The sequence below is a fragment of the Anomaloglossus baeobatrachus genome, chromosome 1 (genome assembly GCF_048569485.1).
Source record: "Anomaloglossus baeobatrachus isolate aAnoBae1 chromosome 1, aAnoBae1.hap1, whole genome shotgun sequence".
NCBI lineage: Eukaryota > Metazoa > Chordata > Amphibia > Anura > Aromobatidae > Anomaloglossus > Anomaloglossus baeobatrachus.
Genome location: NC_134353.1, coordinates 610,976,639 through 610,997,937, shown reverse-complemented (window position 1 = coordinate 610,997,937; position 21,299 = coordinate 610,976,639). Strand labels below are relative to the sequence as shown.

At 46.9% G+C, this 21,299-nt stretch overlaps 1 protein-coding gene across 1 annotated transcript; it reads left to right on the top strand.

The window, feature by feature from the left end:
• Positions 1–1,349: 1,349 nt before the first annotated feature.
• Positions 1,350–5,192, top strand: GAS1 (growth arrest specific 1). Its single transcript, XM_075318541.1, has one exon. The coding sequence runs from the start codon at positions 1,612–1,614 to the stop codon at positions 2,392–2,394; it is 783 nt and encodes a 260-aa protein (XP_075174656.1). The 5' UTR covers positions 1,350–1,611; the 3' UTR covers positions 2,395–5,192.
• The last annotated feature ends 16,107 nt before the right edge of the window (positions 5,193–21,299 follow it).

Genomic DNA, 21,299 nt, shown 5'->3' with positions numbered 1-21,299 from the left:
GACATACACGACAGAATATTCCTGCATTTCACACCATCCATCTTCCCTTTGACTTGGACCATTTTCCCTGCACCTGCTGACGAAAAACATCCCACAGCATGATGCAGCCACCACTATGTTTCACTGTTGGTGATCTTGGGGTGATGAGCTGTGTTGGTTTGGTGCCAGACATAGCCTTTACCTTAATGGCCAAAAAATTCAATTTTGGTCTTATCTAACGACAGCACTTTCATCTGTACATTTGAGAAGTCTCCTACATGTCTTTTGGCAACATCAAAACAAATCTTCCAATTTTAGGCTGCAAGTCAAGGTTTTTTTTCTGGCCACTCTTCCATAAAGGCCAGCTCTATGGAGTATACGGCTTATTATGGTCATATGAACAGATATTCGTCTCTACTTGGGAACTCTGCAGCTACTTCTGTGCTGCCTCTTTGTTTGATGGCTTCCTTGTCCGGGCTAAGAGTTTTGATGGGCGCTGCGCTCTTAGCAGGTTTGTTGTGGTACCTTGTTCTATCAATTCTCCATCTCTCTTGTCGGTCCCTGGTGATTTGCAATCTGCTGGCAGCTCCAGTGTTTCATGGAGCATGCCAGAGGTCATAACTTCCATACAAGTCTATGAGAGCCTCCTTCTGGGTCTCATAGACTTGTATTGAGTGCTTGTGATGTAACATCTGACTTCTGGACAGTCAGAAGTTACAGTCACAAGATGATGCCACAGGATTGGAGCGGTGCGGGAAAAGCATGAAAACGCTGGAAGTATATGACCGGGGCCAGGGGGACTTAGAGTTATAGTGCTGCTCCTGTGGTTAAAAAAAAAAAAAAACGCCCGAGTGATGCTTTAAGACATTTGTCAGGCGCTTTCCACAAGAAAAGATGCTTCATATTTATAATATAAGTGAATGTGAAAGCTAAAAAAATGCTGGTTGTGATTTTGCTTGTTTTTTTTTTTGCTTTTTCTGGGTTTATGTGAGCGTGTTATTCACTGCTTAATGGACTTCAAAAATGGCAATAAAAAGACGCCCAAAAAACGCTAAGCAAAAAAGGAAGAAAACTTTAAGGAAGCGCTTCTGGGAACTACGAAATAACGCAGGAAAGACGCGATTCCTGAGGTGTATTCACTGAAAAGCGTGCGGTTCTGACTGAGGTAGAAAGGAGCAGTGAAGCTCTCCTGAGGAGGATGGAGGCTGCAGGAATGGCAGCACTTTCTGTCATCCCCTCATATCCCCCACCCTGACTCCCTCCATCACCATCCCCCTACACCACATCTCACGCACAAAAAAAAAAAGTTCAACAACAAGCGGCAGGGCCAATGGCAGGAGGGAGACCCGGGAAAGGGGCCGAGCAAAGGGCGAGGAGATGAGGAGAAAAGCAGACGAGCCTGGCTGAGAGGAAAAGCCGCTGCACCGGGCATGGCTGTGCAGTAGGATGAGGGCACCGTGCGCACACACAGCCTGGCAGACATTTCCCGCACTTTACAGGAGCGGCCCCCTCCCCTGAGGCAGCACTGAATGGGACCACACTGCCCGGAGCGGGAGGACCGCGCAGCCCAGTGATGCCCTCCGGGCACCGGACGGTGTGAGGGGAGCCCGCTAGGACTGGACGCTGCTCGGCATGGCCGCTGGGTGCGCGCTGCCCTACGCGCTGCTGCTGCTGGCCTCCCTGCTGGCTCCGTGCTGGGGCCGGATGATCTGCTGGCAGGCATTGTTAACGTGCAACATAGAGACGGAGTGTAACTTCGCCTACCGCCAGTACACTCAGGCGTGCGCCTCGGTGTTCGCCAGGGACGACGTGAACGAGCCCAGCCAGCGCCGCTGCCCCAGCCACTGCATCAATGCCCTGATCCAGCTGAACCGCACCAAGGCCGGCCCGGCGCTGGAGGACTGCGACTGCGGCACTGATGGCGAGTGCCGGGCCACCAAGCAGACCATCGAGCCGTGCGTGCCCCGCACCAACCCGGGGGGAGCCAGGCGCGTGATCGGCTGCACGGCCGCACGGAAACTGTGCGAGAAGGACCGCAACTGCTCGCAATCCATGGCCAGCTACCTGCGCCACTGCGGACCGCTCTTCAATGGCCTGAGCTGCCCGGTCAGCTGCATGACCGTCATCATGGATATGATGAAGATCCCCCGAGCCGTGCAGCTCAGTGACTGCGTGTGTGACGGCATGGAGCGGCCGATCTGCGAGTCTCTGAAGGACAGCATGGGCCGGCTGTGCTTCGGGGCCGATGGCTACGGGGGGCCCGGCAGCAGCGGGGAGTCGGACGATGACCCTGACGAGGAGTACGATTACTCTGTGGGGCCCACCAGAGCTGCGGAGAATGGAGCCCCCCGAGCTGCCCCTACCCTCACCCTGTGGGCATGTGTTCTGTGGCTGCTGGTAAAGGGATACGAGTGACTGCTGCCCTTAGCCACCTGATGATGTCCCCACTGAGCGGTGACCCCACTAGCCCACTCCGCCGCTACACGGGGCACTAGCCTGCTCCGCCGCTACACGGGGCACTAGCCTGCTCCGCCGCTACATAGGACCCTAGCCCGCTCTGCCGCTACACGGGGCACTAGCCTGCTCCGCCGCTACAGGGACCCTAGCCCGCTCTGCCGCTACACAGGGCGCTAGCCTGCTCCGCCGCTACATGGGGCACTACACCGCCTTGCCTCTACACGGGGCACTACACCGCCTTGCCTCTACACGGGACCCTAGCCCGCTCTGCCGCTACATGGGCACTAGCCTGCTCCTCCGCTACATGGGGCACTAGACTGCCTTGCCTCTACACGGGACCCTAGCCCGCTCTGCCGCTACATGGGCACTAGCCTGCTCCTCCGCTACATGGGGCACTAGACTGCCTTGCCTCTACACGGGGCCCTAGCCCGCTCTGCCGCTACACAGGGCAATAGCCCGCTCCGCCGCTACACGGGGCACTACACCGCCTTGCCTCTACACGGGGCCCTAGCCCGCTCTGCCGCTACACAGGGCAATAGCCCACTCTGCCGCTACATGGGCACTAGCTCGCTCTGCCGCTACATGGGCACTAGCTCGCTCTGCTGTTACATGAGTCTACGTTTCCTAAAGTACGCCTTAGCCAATGGTCTTCACTAGAGCTGGGCATAGATGTAATTGTTGGCTGATTGGCATGGATGAGTTATTATTTATGGTCATTGTGACTAGTCAGCATTGATGGTTGCCTGTGAGATGCATAGGTAGGAAGATGGGCTACTAGATATTGGTTCCTTGTCAGTCTGACATCCATGGATTGAGTACAGACCGCCATGTCCGGGCCGGACCCAACTTGGGCACATCAGACTCAAGTTCGGGGCTGGAGAGTTGTGGCCGGTCCGGTCATCTCGGCCCGTCCTCGGACCATGAGTGTTGGCCTTATCTAATGGCATTTTCACACTGCGTTTCTGTGATTCGCTCTCACCTGGATGGGGTTTGCAGATTTGACATGACACATCCCCATCCGGATGGGACAGATTGTTACCACACTATCGGGTGCCTGTGGATGAGAATAGTCCTAGATACTATGCAGCAATGGTCCCTTAGGACTAGCTATGCAACGTGCATCTAACCAGCAGATCAGTGCCACCTCTCACCAGCCTTAGGGGTGCCAATGATAGATAGTAGTAAAGAAAAGGGATAGCCAACCCAACTTTGCAATCCCAGTGCATCTGACACAAAAGTGGAGCGTCTTTTCATTTAGTCTTGCTTTTAGACGTCCTGCCATTCAGTGTGTGTAGCTTTCATACAGAAGTGAGCCTGTATGGTCTAGTCCTGCGCCATACTGTCATCTCTGGAGTATTGGCAATGAGGCAGAAGAGAGTGTCGCTGCAGAATCCCTCTCCACGGGGTTTGTTTATGGTGTGTTGCCATAGAAACATTACAGTTGAGTTGGATATTGGTAATGAAGACTTTGAAAATTGCTCAACTTTTGTTTTATTTGGATACATTTGAGGAATAAAAACACGTTTGTAAAATTAGACATAATTTTAAAGGAGCTTTCCAGGAGTTGGGAGCTCTTATTTTCTGCACAGTATTGACGGTGCCCACTCTGCGTATTTATAGCCCCTGTAGAGTCTCTGGATGTAGTAGGCCCATACATTCTCTATATAAATTGATTATTTTCTCTCCAAGGTTCTGAAATGTGGTTGCTATGGGCAACGCCATGTTTGTGTTCTACCCTTCCAAATCCGGGTGGGGGGTGATTTATAGCAGGTTGTACACACTGTGCTCACTGTCCATGCAGTAACTGATAGCTACGGCTGACACCTCCTGGAGAACCCCTTTAAGAAACAACTGCCAATAATTGTCTACTGTCTGTATGGTAGAGTAACGTCCAGAAATGCCTTCAGCTACCACAAATGCCTTTTCCTTGGATAATGGCCATGTGACACAATGGTGACAGTGTTGTCATCAGGTACTGCCGCAGTGTCTGCCTTTATAGTGTTAAAGCACAATGTGCACCCTCAGATATTGATGTCTATGCTGCCTTATCAGTTATCACACACAAGGCAGATTTGCTATGGTTTATGTTACATGAAGACCGGCATCACTATTATTGTACACTATATTCTACCATATGGTCCATGTAACATACCATCCTGATGCTGCTGTGCCATTGTGGAAAGTATGGGCACCTGGGCACTGTACATTGAAAGCCCACAGAGGTGCCACCTGTTCATAGCTCTGCACTGCCGTCATAGACCTGTAAATAACCCATTCAGAATAGCGTTACTGGAAATACTGCAAAGAACTATAAATAGTGTATTTAAATGGGAAGAATGTGTCAGTGGCTTTATATCTGTACAGAATTTTATATGAATTGTATTCCAGGAATAATTTATTTAGCACTGTAGTCTCTAACCTGTGACTTTCCAGCACTTGCAGAACTACCACCCCCAGCATAATGAGAGTCGTAGTTCCGGGATCGGCTGTGGAGCCCCAGGGGGGAGACCACTGGCGTAGGATATAGAGATGAAATCTATATGTTGGCAAACAATGTGTTTATCGCTCTGTCCTTCAAATGTACAGTTTATTTTATAGATTTTACTGCTATGAAAAGAGAATTTTATCAACTTTGTACAAAATATGTAAAAATTACTTCTTTTTTTTTTTTTGTTCCATGACTGCCTTACACTTTTGTATTTTTATAAATGAAATAACAGGAATATTTGAAAACACACAAGACTGTTGGTGTCATTTGTTCTAAAGAAAGGTACATTGTTACATTTACATGAATAATTGTGAAACTCGCCTAAATATATATTTATTTTACTCCCTGTTATAGACGTTATCTGTTGTGGTATTGCATTCTACTACATTAATAACATGGATCAAAAATTAAGGCTCGGCCCTCGATATCTCTAACTTTATTAGGGATGTATATTGTTTAGCACTTCATATTAATTTCTATTTTACAATATTTGTACTCGGTATTTTATGAAAAACTTCAATCCATAATCCCTTTTTTTCATTACTGGCTTATATGAATGTGATTTTATGAATTTAACCTTTTTATACTTCAGTATTAATCACTAACATTATAAAATACGATTAAGACAGGTTATTATTATTATAGCGCCATTTATTCCATCGCACTTTACAAGTGAAAGAGGGTATGCGTACAACAATCATTAACAGTACAAAACAGACTGGTATAGGAGGAGAGAGGACCCTGCCCGCGAGGGCTCACAGTCTACAGGGAATGGGTGATGGTACAATAGGTGAGGACAGAGCTGGTTGCGCATTGGTCTACTGGACCAGGTTTCACACATCTAACATTATCATTCTAAATGCAGACTCTGCCGGGCATCTTCTGACCCTAACATAACAGCCTTCTTCTGTATGTCTATAAAGCTGTTGAGATTGGGTCAGGAGTCCCCAAGTGTGTTGGTACTTGGACCGTGAAACCAGCTGGCTAAGTTCACACAGGGCATCTTTTGATGCATCTTTGGTGTGTTTTTTACATCACAAAGGTGCTCCTAAATGCATGCATTTCCTTCCTCCAGCAAAGTCTATGAGATTTCTATGTTGCTGTCCGCACTGGGCATCATTTGTTGGCCTCATCTTGGCTGCGTTTTTGAAGATGCACCCAAGATGCAGCATGTCAATTATTTCTGTGTTTTTGCAGCCTTTTGGAGCCCTTCCAGTCAATAGATTTGACTTAAAAAAGCATTGGGCAATATGTGGTAAAAACGCAGTGTGTTTTTGCCGCGGTGCATTTTTGATGCACCCAATGTGCACTCAAGATGCATTGGCAAAAAGATGCCACGTGTGAACATAGCCTTAGTTTATTCATATTTTGGTTCATTGCCTCATTTTGCGTATAAATATATTCACTATTGATGAGCGGGCACTACCATGCTCGGGTGCTCGGTACTGGTAACGAACAGTTGGATGCGCAGATGGACACGACTCGAGTATTGAGTATAATGGAAGTCAATGGGAAATTCAAGTATTTTTGTAAAAATGCTTGAGTTCCCCATTGACTTGCATTATACTCGATACTTGAGTCGCACCCATCCGCACGTCCGACTGCTCGTTACCAGTACCGAGCACCCAAGCATGGTAGTGCCCGCTCATCACTAATTGTCACTTATCCCATCAGCTCTAATAATCTTTTATATCTTCTGGGGGATCGTGAACATTTTCTATAATCAGATCCAATCTGTCAGGCAAATGTGGCAGTATCAGTGTCGTGTAATCCATAAACCCGGTAAACAGATGATCAGACAATTAGAAGTTGTCATATTGTTTGCCGGGAGTCGTTGGTTCGCTGCCAGTACTACTGATTTCCTCACAAACGCCCTTAGATAAATAATTACGCTCCTAAGCTGTGTGGAGTGCTGCTCATACACTTGACCTTGTAAATAGCAATGTTTGCTGGAGGAATAAACTGGGCCATTCGAGAAGCGTTCAAACATTTGACACAAAAGAAAGTGGGAGACCAAGTCTCGTGGGGATTTCAGCTTTACCAGCGCCAAGTTAGGCACAGAGGACGTTTATTTATCCTCTCCAGCGAATGTTTTTCTAACCCTACTTGAGAAAGCAGACAGATCTACCAAGCCACCATGCCAGCTTTTCTAATAACTATTGCCCTCTTTGTAGGAATAGTGGCATCAAGAGTTAAATGTAACCTTTTGTTTCAAAGCGACTTTTGATATGTCCCTCCTACTTGAGAAGTTAAAAAGACATTAGCAGCAGAAAGGGGAACATGCTGGCAGCTGGACTGATAATTAACTCCTACAATAAACCCAACACTTGATTCTACAGGCTCCCGTCAAAAGCATCTGCCCAGTATAAATCAACAGAGCTGCACTGGTGGGGGGAGGGGGGCGCAGGGTGAATGCCTTCACTAAGAAATCTATACCAAGTGGTTATGAGAGCTGGAAGGGATGGTTAAAGCATGTTTTTGTTAACTAATGCTGCGTGTAATCTTGTTTAAGTGACTTGTATTTCAGTATCACTTTTCACCAAGGTGCCCAGGCCATGGGCAATTACTGGGTATCGATGTAAATGTAAATATTTTTAGGTGGAATCTCACATGAATATTTATTGGCTGCTTAGGTTTCTCCCATGGATATGTTGTGGGCCTTGCTGATTCTCATTCAGGTTGAAAAGTCATGGGGTCTGTTTAACTTAATGTAAAATTATCTAATGTGTCTTTTTTCCGCGCTCTTGCATTCTGCGTGACAGTTTATTTGTCTTGAGAAGCACTTCAGTGACAAATGTTTAAGCGAGTGGAGGACAATAGTGGAGAACAAGGAGGCAGTTCATTGAACTGACAGTGACCATACAGTAAATAGAATGAGATTCAGGCTTCACTGGGCACCCAACCGCACAGAAAAGCCTTTGTACACAAACACAATAGACATACATAGGGGGCTCTGTTTTTATGGAACAATATATTGAAAACAGGCATCCATAACGTGGCTAAGAGGGACAAACCTCAAACACATTTATATTTAGCAGTACTCATGAACTAGGCAAACAGAATATCCACCTTCCACTTGCAAAATATTAGTGTCTATGTCATCGTAAGTGACCAAGAAAGGTTTATATCTTCAGTCATAAAGGAACTAAGGGCTGGTTTCATGTCCAACTGCTGTAGGTTAATATTTATGGTTTTATTGTCTAAAATATGATTGAATCCCATTATGTTGCGATTTAAAGCAGAAGCTTAATTTACATTTTTTTCCCCATAAATCAAGTCAGTCATGGAAGTAATAGATTAGTCTTGGAAGTAATAAATCAGTCTTGGAATTGTTTCTTCCAGGACCGATCCATTCATATCTGACATGGAGGAGCTGGAGGCAGAAACGGACATTCTTCTGAAAGTTCACTTTATATATTGTAATTCTTAAGAGACACACTGACGATCACAGAGAAAGCTGCTGGTAGAGCTAAAGGCCTGTCACAGAAGAGCTAATATAAAATCTGTGCAAACAACTGCACTATCAGATCAGATCACAATATCTGATGATTGGAGTAGCACCTAGCGATAGAAATAACTGCTTGGTATTTCCAATGAATAAACTGATAATAAATAAATTAATAATCAATAAAAAGTAACCCAGTACACCATAAGTGATACCAAATTGCAGTACTAAAAGTATCATAGGAGTAGTAGGAAACGCAATGGTAATGCTTAGTGGTGAATATTCACTAAAACATATAAATTGATCAGTTGATGATAGACATTAAACAGTGTAGAGCACAATCAGCCCAATATCAAATGTCCAAAGGACCTTTTCAGCGAGGGGTGTACTGACATCTTTGTCAGGGTAACGCCTTGTACCATTTTGGTTATGCATATGACCCCGTGTATGGTCATTTGGTGACAATGGGTTTATTGTGCTCCACGCTGTTTAATATTTATTATCAGCTGATCAATTGATGTGTTTTTAGTGAATATTCATGAGACCCTTTACCACTAAGCACTACTATTATAATTACTGCTACTCCTACCATAGGCAAAAATTATGTACAAAGCGAGTCTCAATAAAAACATACCTTTATTGATACAGACTAAAAGTCCGTAGTAGCAATTATGTTCATTAACATGTTTCTGGCGCCATGCGCCCTTAGTAAATAACACCCACCGACTAAGGGCACATGGCGCCAGAAACATGTTGAGATGAGCAGAATTGCTCACTTAATGTGATGTGCACCTGGTCGGCATGATAAATGTTCACGGTAAGGCTTTTTTCTATTTTTTATTTTTTTTTTAGTGGTTGTGCTATCATACTTTTAGTACTGCAATTTGGTATTTATGGTGTACTGAGTTACCTTTTATTAAATTTTAATTTATTATCAGTTTATTCATTGGAAATACCAAGCACTTATGTATATTGCTAGGTACTTCTCCAGCCATCAAATATTTAGATCAAATTTGATAGTGTGTTAGTTTTCACAGATTTTATTCTATTCATTATTGGTAATGAGTAAGCACTACAATGCTTCGGGTGCTCGGTAGTCGTAATGAGCATTTGGACACTTGGACAGGTGCGACTCAAGTATAATGAAAGTCAATGAGGTGCTTGAGCATTTTTCTAGATTTCCCAGAAAAATGCTCGCGTTCCCAATTGACTTCCATTAAGTTGAGTCGTGCATATCTGAACATCCAACTGCTCGTTTCGAGTACCGAGCTTGCTCACTACTATTCATGACATATATTGCCTACTTTATATTACCACTTTTATTGTTATATAATGCTTTCAAACATGTCTAGATGAGATTACATAGTATATCACACCAGTTGTAGCTCCTGGGCATTGGGAATACCAAGATGGTAGAGCTGGGGTTTTATGACCATTAATAAAATGAGACAGGAGGTGCCATATGGCTTAAAAGTAAAGAAGGTTGGGTGAAGTGACAATGCTATAATCTGTAATATAAAGGTAGTGCATCGGTATGATAGTGCTTTATTTGCCACTAATCTAACAGAACACAACATGTCTTTCATAAGCAGAGACAAATGAAAGATATGGATATGCTGAAGCACGGGCAATGCACATTTACCGGAAGGGCTCAGTCTATCATTCCTTCATACTTGTGTTCACAGATCTAAGAGCAAGGGTAACATAAGAAGGACCTCTTAACTTAGAGCATTCTAATTGTAAGTAAAACAATGGAAACAGCAAGGAGCCGAGGATCACAGCACAAAGAAGCCGCACTGCATAAAGGCCATATACGCTTCACTTGTCCCCGCTGACCTCTGCGAGAGCACTGCTTGCTTTGCTTCAGTCCACCAGCCTTGAATTCTGTTAGGTCAGTTGTGGCTCTTGAAGATAAACTGTTTACACTCTCTTAGGTACCTAAGTACACATTTACACTGGTGCGTGCTTTCTCTTCAACCAACATAGGGATATTTGCTTACATCCTCCTTAGAAGTACTGCTAAATAAATACTGTTCACAACTAACCATTTGGCAGTAAGCAAGTCTTAAAATATCACCTTTCGAAAGTGGCTTGTATGTATATGATTCCAGTGCCCCACACGCCTGCAAGGACAGTAATGTTACGTCTTATTACGATGCTTTCACACAGCATTTACATACTCGCTCCTGTCAATGTAAGTCCTGGACGTGGTGAAATATGCCACCTAGCCGATCTCCAGGAGGTACACTGCATGGTTAAGAATAGTAACGTTCTTTGTGTAAATACTTCCCAGGACACTATTAAGACAGTGTCTTTCTCCTAAAAAATGATCTAGTACAAAATAGTGAACTGTATACACTATATATTGGCACAAAGATGGCCATTCTCCTAGTAGTAACCAGGGGCTCTAAATAAATGATTTCAACAATGTTTTATTAAAAGGAGAACAAGAACCCTCAAGCTGCATTAATCGGTGAGAAGTCGAGTGGCACTTTTGTCATGGAAATGTTAAGTATATAATAGTGGAGGCAAACAATGCGTGGGCCACTTCATTCTTTCAGCTGTGCTGACACCTCTTAGTGAGGAGCTGCAGGGAAGGATGTGGGAAAAGGCTGCTCTCTGGAGAAGCGCTTAGCTTATATATTAGAGTCCTTTTCATAAAATGTGCTTCTGCAGAGAAGTGAAAGATATCAATTGTTTCACTGGCGGCTCCAGTATGAAATCTATTCTCATATTTACTGATGTGATTTCTCCAATTTTAGATTTGGACAACATAGTTGCATAGTTTTAAGAATGAAAGTAGACATAAGGCCATGCATTTCAACCTATAGCCTAACATGTTGATCCAAAGGAAGGCAAAAATCCCATGAGTCAGATGCTAATTGCCTAATATTAGGGGAAAAATTCCACCCTGTCTCCACATACAGCAATGAGACCACTTCCCTTGATCAACGCCCATCACAGAATCTTAACACCCATAATCTGTAATAGGACAACAATAAGGAGTTTGTATGTTCTCCCCGTGTTTGCATGAGTTTCCTCTGCGTTCTCCGGTTTCCTCCCACACTCCAAAAGGCATACTGATAGGGAATTTAGATTGTGAGCCCCAATGGGGACTGTGATGATCATATCTGTAAAGCGCTGTGGAAGTAATAAGCGCTATATAAGTGAGTAAAAGAAATAAATATTGTATTTTTCATAAAAGGCATCCAGAGCCTCCTTGTACTATTTTAGTGAATCAACCATTACATCATGTGGTAGAGCTCTCATGGCTCTTCCAGTAAAGAATTGTCATCTCTGATCATGAATGTCTATGCTGATTTCTTTTCAATATTATACATTTAATAAAAAATGAGTATAGAATTTCAGTAATGTTCAGTATATGTTTAAAAAGCTCCCAGAGCTTTATGTAACTAAAGCTGTATTCACCCTTCACGACCGTGGCCATTAAACAGCCGTCAATCTGCCATATAGAAGCCAATGGTCCCTTCCACTGTGTACAGAACGATCGGTAATACAAATGTTCTGTGCGCATAGACTGATTTTTCTAAGCTACGCAATGTCCTGTTTATACACAAGAACGGTGAATATTAAACCAGCTTAAAAATTAATTTAACAGACAAACAATTTTACTTGTTTGTTGGGTGATTGCTAACCTGTTTACACTGACCATTTATTGGGAGTGAGCATTAGCAGGAATTCTCATTCCCTGTAATCAGCCAGTGAAAAGGTTCATTTACCAGCATTAAAGATTATGTTTGTAACAAACTTTTACTCTCTAAATTTGTACGGTGAAATCCATCCCTGGGTAAGCAGCTGCACTTGGGCACCAGATTTATATGCACTGGTGTTGATATTGGCCAACAGTCTTTATGGACCGTGTGTAACAATAATTATAATATTTATTCACTTATATAACGCTATTAATTCCACAGTCCTTTACATACATCACAAACACTGTCCCCATTGAGGCTCACAATCTACATCCCCTATCACTATGTCTTTGGAGTGTGGGAAGAAACCGGAGAACCCGGAGGAAACCAACATAAACACCGGGAACATACAAACTCCTTACAAATGTTGTCCTTGGTGATATGCTGACTTAAGGGTGCTTTACACACTGCGATATCGCTAATGATATATCGTCAGGGTCACGGTGTTTGTGACACATATCCGGCGTTGTTAGCGACATCGCAGCGTGTGACACCTCTGAGCGACCTGAAACGATCGCAAAAGTGGTGAAAATCGTTGGTATTGGAGCGTTCGCTCCAACACCAAAAATCGTTGACAGGTGAGTAACGAGGTTGTTTGTCGTTCCTGCAGCAGCACACATCGCTATGTGTGACACCGCAGGAACTAAGAAACTCACCGTACCTGCGTCCTGCCGGCAATGAGGAAGGAAGTAGGTGGGCGGGATGTTTGGCCCGCTCACCTCTGCCCCTCCTCTGCTATTAGGCGGCCACTTAGTGAAGTCGCTATGACGCCGAATGAACCGTCCCCCCCCCCTTAGAAAATGAGGCGGTTCGCCGGTCACAGCGACATCGCTAGGCAGGTAAGTAATGTGACGGGTGTAATCAATGTGCGCCACGGGCAGCGATTTGCCCCTGTCGTACAACCGACGGGGGCGGGTACGCTCGCTAGCGATATCGGTACTGATATCGCAACATGTAAAGTACCTTTTAGGCTATGATCTCATGTCATGTAACCATCCATTAGATTGGATCCGTTAAAAAACTGATTTCTGCCTGATCCGTTTTTTAACATGAGAGCCTATGGACAAAAGCTCCGTTAACTGATTGCTATTTAACCATCCGTTGAACTTGCATTTGTGATGGATCCATTGTTTTCTTAACGGATCTGTTACAAATGTATTATAAATAGCATTTTGTTAACGGATCCGTTATCCATATACTCCATATGTTAAAAACGGATCTGTTATTTAACAACGGACAAGAAAGTTTTGTTTGCACAATTTTTTTGCAAATGGATCCGTGACGACGGATGACTACAGGACTTGTGAACCCAGTCTTACACCGTTGTATGTATACATCCTACAAGAAATAACAACATCCACTACCATAAAAAATTAGTTTTATTATGCAAATTTACTAACAATTACATATGTGGAACAGGATCACTCCAAGCAAGAGCATCTTAAAGGGAAAGTGGTCCATTTTACAATTTTACGTTTTCATATTCACAAAACAATCACAGCATATAAGTGGTCGAAAGGTTAATTGATTTAGTTATATTGAATTACAAGGTTTGTAAAAAACATGAACTTTATACTGAAAATAGCAAATGCATTTGTACAAAGAATAGTTGATACATAAAGTATGATGTGCCCCTATTGAATATAAAGAACCATTAGGCCTCAAGTGCATAATTCATTACATCTTCATCATAGTTTCAAATTTTGATATGTACATATATGTTTACATGATCAGGAGAGATTATATGTATCCAACACATGAGAAGGACAGATTTTATATGTCCACTACATAATGAGGATAGATATCGTGTTCCCCCGAAAATAAGCCCTACCACGAAAATAAGCCCTAGCAGGAATTTTTAGTAATTTCGGCGTAAGGCTTAAATATAATACTTCATTATAGAAAGCAGACACCCCCAAAAGAGAGAAGAGAGAAGACCCCGCAATCGTACTCACCAGACGCTGAACAGGAGGACCTGCTGTGGAATGCACACCCACACACATCAGATCACATACCCAAATACATCAGATTGCACACCCACACACATCAGATTTTGTACACATCAGATCGCACACCCACACACACCCACTTCAGATCACACACCCACAGATCGCACACACTTCCACATCAGATCACACACAATCACACATCAGATCGTACATACAGACTCACCTCATCTGGCGATACCGATTGCTTCTGGCCAGCAGACAATCCTGGTATGCAGTGCAGTGGAGCGCGAGGACCTGCGGTGGAACGAATGGAGGACCTGCGGTGAAATGATGGGTTCCACCGCCAGGTCCTCCATTTGTTCCATTGCACTGTGTCCCAGGATTCTCTGCCAGCTGGAAGCAATAGGTATCGACGGATGTGGTGAGTGTGTTTCTACAATCTGATGTGTGATTGTATGTGCTATCTGATGTATGAGTGTGTGTGGGATCTGATGTGTGTGTGTATGAGTGTGTGCAATCTGATGTGTGAGTGTTGGCCAGAAGCATGGGAGGACCGTGTGGAGCATACCTGCTGGGAGCGCCTGCCGAAGGTTACAGGAGGACCTGGGAGCAACGTAGTCTGTTAAGTAGGATTCTCATGGAAAGGTGGTGTGCATTTTTGGGGGCTAATCTTTCCCCAATCATGTTTCTCCGAAAATAAGCCCTACCTCAAAAATAAGCCCTAGCAGGAATTTTCATTATTTTCGGCATAACGCTTAAATATAAGCCCTACACCAAAAATAAGCCCTAGTCGCAGTTTAATAATAAAGTGTCCATGCAATGGAATGCACACCCACACACATCAGACTGTGCACACCCACACACATCAGATTGCGCACACATCAGATCCCCACACCCACACACATCAGATCGCACACCCACACATATCAGATCGCACACCCACACATATCAGATCACACCCCCCCACACGTCAGATCGCACACCCACGCACATCAGATTGCACACCCACACACATCAGATTGGACGCCTACACACATCAGATTGCACACCCACACACATTAGATCGCACTTCCCCACAGATCAGATTGCGCACACATCAGATCGCACACCCATCAGATCGCACACCCACACACATCAGATCGCACACCCACACAAATTAAATTGCATATGTGTATCCCTGCATTACCTTCAGGTGCAGTTCGCCGCAGTGTCTCCACGGGCTTGGAAATCTTCTGGTCACAGGTAGGTTAACTTCAATGGGAGATTCGTGACACCACTCTCGGTATTTGTGGTCAGCGGGGTGACCGCTACTGCAGTTTAGGGGACGCCTGGGGCTGATGTTCGATGCAGTCAGATGTTGTAGCCTCCCAAGAGTGAGGCTGGCCCCAGGGCCCAGTGTAAGTGTGTAGTACCACAGGTCGCAGAAGAACTCACACACAAAACAGCAATGTCTTTCAGGGTTTATACTCACTTTCAGGTGCCAGGGGCGAGTTAACCCGGGCGATGCTGTGGTGGACCAGAAAGAACCAGGTATCCCTTCGGCTGTTGTAGGGGTGACTGCTGACTCGCCTTCCTAGCCCTTCTTGATTTGGGGTGACCCTGACTTGAAGTCCTGCTGGGATCACTCAGGGAAGTCGCATACGCCGTTCTCCCCTTTCTGGCCCGTTTGTGGGCAGCGTGGACCAAGTAATTGTGGCTGCTTGCCGTCAGTCACTTATGGGCCCCTCGTTGCTGCCGTAGCTCCGGACTCTGTAAGTTTGGTGAGGCGCATAACATGCCCTCACCGGTTGGTTGAGCAGGCCAACTGAATGGGCCCCTGCTTTGGGGACCTGTACCCCGTGCGGGCAAGGTCTACTGGCAGTCCCCGTACTCAGCCACCTCTCTGCACCAGGTGGTTTTTGGGTGGCACTACCAAGTAGCCCTTTCTCCCCCGCCAACAGCCATGAACGGTGCAGAGTCTGGAAGGGCCCTGCTCCACTGCTCTGCCCTCCTGACGCGACTCCTCCACTTCCTTCTCCTTCGGCTGCCTCTGCACAATGCCCTGTTCCCAGTGACACCACCCACCACTAGCTGGTAAGTGAGGGCTACGCCCCCTCCCTGAGTCTGCTCAGGGGTCCCCTCTAGCTGTGCGTGTGCTCTGGTTACTAGTGTTCCATGTGTCCACACCCTAGTCAGCCTCTGGGATTACCTGTGTTGTACAGACCCAGCATGGGTGCAGTACTCAGTGGTGCCTGACCAGGTCAGGGGCGCCACATTTCCCCTTAGTTACCAACAGCACGTCCTCGGGCTGTAAAGACAAACATTTAAAATGCAAAACATGTAAAAACATTAAAACATGTAAAAGCATTGTAAAAACACTGTAAAACCACACCAGGTACCATACATTACCTCCCTCCACCCACAAGTCCGTTACCCACCCAAAACCCTCTCAGGAGGCAGGTCACCGGTCCTTTTAGCAACCAGTTCTGGGCCATCTGTTTCCCCAGACCTTTTCTCCAATCTTCCTCTCCTGGGCTGGTGGTTGAAAGCAAGCCCCTCTCCCGTTGAGCTGCGTCTTCTAGTGATGGGCAGTCCGGCTCTTTTTGGTGATCTGGTTCCCATGGCTCTGCTCACCAAAAAGAGCCGGATCTTTCAGCTCGTTCTCGGCTCCTTATTAAATATGTGTTCACTGCAGGTGAACACATATTTAAGATTATAGTAATGCCGAAAAAGCCACGCCCACCTGTGGCTAAGCCCCGCCCACTTACAAGTGCCCACTTAGATTGCTGAGTAGGCGGAGTTTAGCCGCGGGTGGGCGGGGTTTTGACGGCGAAAAGAGCCGTTTAGATATTTTAGCGGCTCACACTGGTGATCCGGCTCCTGTCGTTCACAGCAGGGAGCCGGATCTTTGTGTTGGATCATTCGCGACCGACACATCACTAGCGTCTTCGGCCTCTTCTGGCAGGATGTAGAGGCGGCTTTCTTGGCCAGGTTGTTAAATGGTAAGCCTCCCTTGTGGAGCCGCGCCTTCAGCCTCTTCTGGCAGGAATGTAGAGGCGGCATCCACAGTCAGTCCAGGCAAGGTACCCTCTTTGTGGTGGAGAGCCAAGCCCCATAAACAGGCATGCTCTCTGGTCACAGACGAGCCAGGCCCCATAAACGGGTGTGTTCTGGTGGTAGTACCTCTGGGGTAACTATCAACACTGCGAGAGTTTGTGGCTATAGCCAGTTCATAGCCTAATGGTCCTTGGAAATGCACAAACCAGGTGCAAAATTTTTGTAAGCAGGGTACTCACATTAGTTCATGTGGGCACATTTCTTGAACATTTCTTTAAACGTTGCAAACTTCAAAACTGGTCACCTTTCTTTACTTGACTTACATGGACTCTCTTCTTTCATTACCAGGGCTTTGGCCTGTAGGGCTCTGACTCCTGGAGGTTTCTGTGTCTTTGTCTTCATCTGTAGTTTTGTGTAGTTCTTGCTCTTTCTCTTTATCTTGTTCTCTTTCTTTGTCTTCTTCTTTTTCTTTATATGTTTCTGTTCCTTTGTCTTGTTGTGTTGACTTTGGGGGTTAGGTAGAAACAGTAGGGTTGCAGTAAGGATTCCTTCCACATGGTGTTACATCTAGTGCGTACCAACCGTATTCACCTTGGTAAACTCTACCAGGTCTCCCATATGCAAATCCTGGCCAGGGTGCCCTCGGGGCAGGTGGGAACGGACATCTCTCCTGCTGACAAAAATGCCTTCTTTGACGCCGGGCACTACAATAAAACAGTAACCAGATTTGAGGCTGAACTCCTCCACTACTCCACGGTAGAGAGGACCTCTAACCTGGTGGCGGGCTTTCCTGAGCGTTTGCTTCTCCTCCAAGTCTCGGGCTGTCACGTCTTCCTTCTGCCGGTCTGGGGAATGCTGCACAGGGGGTGGTTTCATTCTGGTGTGGCGCTGTGCTCTGCTGGCTGGATTCTGCTTTACTGCCACCTCGCTGCCTGCGGGCTCCCAGGTGATGTACATGCTGGGTATCATGATGGCCAGTGCTTCTTCCTCAGCAGGGAATGTCGGGCTTTCTTCATCCCAGCGAGAGTAAGGCAACATCTCGGCCTCCGGACCTCCCTCAACTCTGCAGGGTGCTGCATCCTCCTCTGGCTGTTCAAAAGTCTGCTCTTCAGCCTCCAGGCCTCTCCTCCCCCTTAGTGCTCTTGAGCACTCCTCCGGCAGCAGCGCTGGGGACAGGCTTTCTTCAGCAGGCCAGGGTGGAGGGCTCTTCTTAGACATGGCGGCTGCTGCAGCCTGGTCTTCGCGGGTCAGGCGTGGCGTCGCTGTTGCGGCCTGGTCTGGTCTGGCTGGACGTGGCGTGGCTGCACTAGGCGTCTCAGAAGGAACCGCGGGCTTCGCAGCATGGATCGTGGTGGGCATTGCCTCCAGGATCGCAGCAGGGATCTTCGCAGGTGTCACCTCCGGGGTCGCAGCAGGGATCTTCGCGGGCGTCGCAACATGGCGCACCGCAGACATCGCAGCGGCCTCCGGTTGTAGCAGCGCCGGTGGGGTCGGTGCACTCGAGCGGGCAAGGGCAACACGGGACTCATCCATAGGCATCAGCATCGGGGTCTGGGTGGTCGCCGCCTGGTGTGGCACTTGTCGCGTGGTCCACCTCTCGTAGGCCCAAACCGCTGTAGCCATCTCCTGGAGCTCGGTGTGTCCCTCTCTTATCTGCTGCACGACCCAGGCTTCCAGCCGGTTGCAGAACTGGGCAAGCTCTCAGTCCCACCAGGCAGCGGAGCCTGGCTCTGGGTCACTGCGTGCAGACGCCATGCTTCCTGCGTCTTCTCTCCAACCTTCCATCTTCACTTCCTGCAGCAGACTCGTGACCTGTCCTTCCTCTTCCACCAGCCTTGAACATCTCCGCCGGGTAAGGTCAGATCCACTCCCAATGCTCACGAGGTCAGAATGCTGCAGGAGTTCTCTGGGTAGCCACACCTCTTCGTGGGCGGTTACTTCTTCTAGCGCGGGCTGCTGTTGTTTCTTGGCGCGCTTTTCATGGTGGCAATATGGCGGTGCTTCAAATTTTTCAAACGGACCGCCAAGGCACATGGTCACCTGTCTTAACAGGTCTAGTCCTTATTCTGTTCGTGATGCCAGAGATGTGTAGCCCCGCATTACCTTGAGGGGGAAGGTCGCCGCAGGGTCTCCACGGGCTTTGAAATCTTCTGGTAACAGGTAGGTTAACTTCAATGGGGGATTCGTGATGCCACTCTCGGTATTTAGGTTAGGGGGGTGACCGCCACTGCAGTTTAGGGGATGCCTGGGGCTGATGTTCGATGCAGTCAGATGTTGTAGCCTCCCGAGAGTGAGGCTGGCTCTAGGGCCCAGTGTAAGTGTGTAGTATCACAGGTCGCAGAAGAACTCACACACAAAACAGCAATTTCTTTCAGGGTTTTTACTCACTTTCAGGTGGCAGGGGCGAGTTAACCTGGGCGATGCTGTGGTGGACCAGGAAGAACCAGGTATCCCTTTGGCTGTTGTAGGGGTGACTGCTGACTTGACTTCCTAACCCTTCTTGTTTTGGGGTGACCCCAACTTGAAGTCCTGCTGGGATCACCCAGGGAAGTCGCATACACCGTTCTCCCCTTTCTGGCCTGTTTGCGGGCAGCGTGGACCAAGTAATTCTGGCTGCTTGCCGTCAGTCACTTATGGGCCCCTCGTTGCTGCTCTAGCTGCGGACTCTGTGTAAGTTTGTTGAGGCGCATAAAGTGCCCTCACCGGCAGGTTGAGCATTGAGCAGGCCAACTGAATGGGACCCTGCTCTGGGGACCTGTACCCCGTGCGGGCAGGGTCTACTGGCAGTCCCTGTACTCAGCCACCTCTCTGCACCAGCTGGTTTTCGGGCGGCACTACCAAGTAGCCCTTTCTCCCCCGCCAACAGCCACGAACGGTGCAGTGTCTGGAAGGGCCCTGCTCCACTGCTCTGCCCTCCAGACGCGACTCCTCCACTTCCTTCTCCTTCGGCTGCCTCTGCACAACTCCTTGTTCCCAGTGACACCACCCACCACTAGCTGGGAGCGAGGGCCATGCCCCCTCCCTGAGTCTGCTCAGGGGTCCCCTCTAGCTGTGCGTGTGCTCTGGTTACTAGTGTTCCATGTGTCCACACCCTATTCAGCCTCTGGGATTACCTGTGTTGTACTGTCCCAGCATGGGTGCAGTACTCAGTGGTGCCTGACCAGGTCAGGGGCGCCACACATACACTCCCACATCAGATCGCACACACACTCACCCATTCTGGCGATACCGATTGCTTCTGCCTCGCAGACGACCCTGGCATGCAGTGCAGTGGAGTGTGAGGACCTGCGGTGGAATGCATGGAGGACCTGCGGTGGAACACATCAATAATGACAACCACCACTTTTAATGCCCCTTTTACAGCATTGTAGCTACCTGTAAGTTCCCAACCACCTGTGCATATGCCAAAAAATACCTTTTATAATCCCCTCATACATGGTCTGGTCCAATAGGCGCCTCTGGTATTGCACGGCTCTTCCTCACTCCCTGCCATCGCTGTTCGCCTGCTCTGCTTCATATGGGTGACGCATCTTACGTCATCCCCACAATGACCCTAATCTTGCTCCTGCACAGGTGTACCAATTAAAACCGATACTTATAAATTATTAGATATGCTTTAAAAATAGCTCAATAGCAAACCAATTTATTATTTAAAACAGCCCCCTATTTTGTATTTGATACAGCAATAACCACATATCAGCTATCCTGTGCATATACCCAACTTTCCCTGGCCTCCTCATCAATCTGATATGGGAGGGGAAACACATCGGGGCCAAACTGTGACTACTTAAAGAGAAGTTATTTCCTTTTCATTTCCTTTTTTGCTCCTGGTTTCATAGATCAGTCATTGGACACTAAATCTAATATACAAAGCTCAGTATATGTATGTGTGTATGTATGTGTGTATGTCCGCTAAAGGAATTTGCACCGTCACATTTACAATCACGAAATTTTGCACAGATGCCTCATGTGACTCAGGAAACGTCATGGACTATGTTTTGCCGGGAAAATTTAACCCCGCACCTTAAAGTTACTCTCCAAAATCCTGCCTCCATTAAACTGAATGGATGTGGGCGCTACAGGCTATTAATAGCAACTGTCAGTGGTTGCTATAGCAACAAAATAAACTGTTAGTATAAGAAGCTTATGTGTGAGGTAATATGATGTCGGTGGGGAGACGGATAAAGAGAGACAGAGAGAGACACAGACAGAGACAGACGGGCAAAGAGACA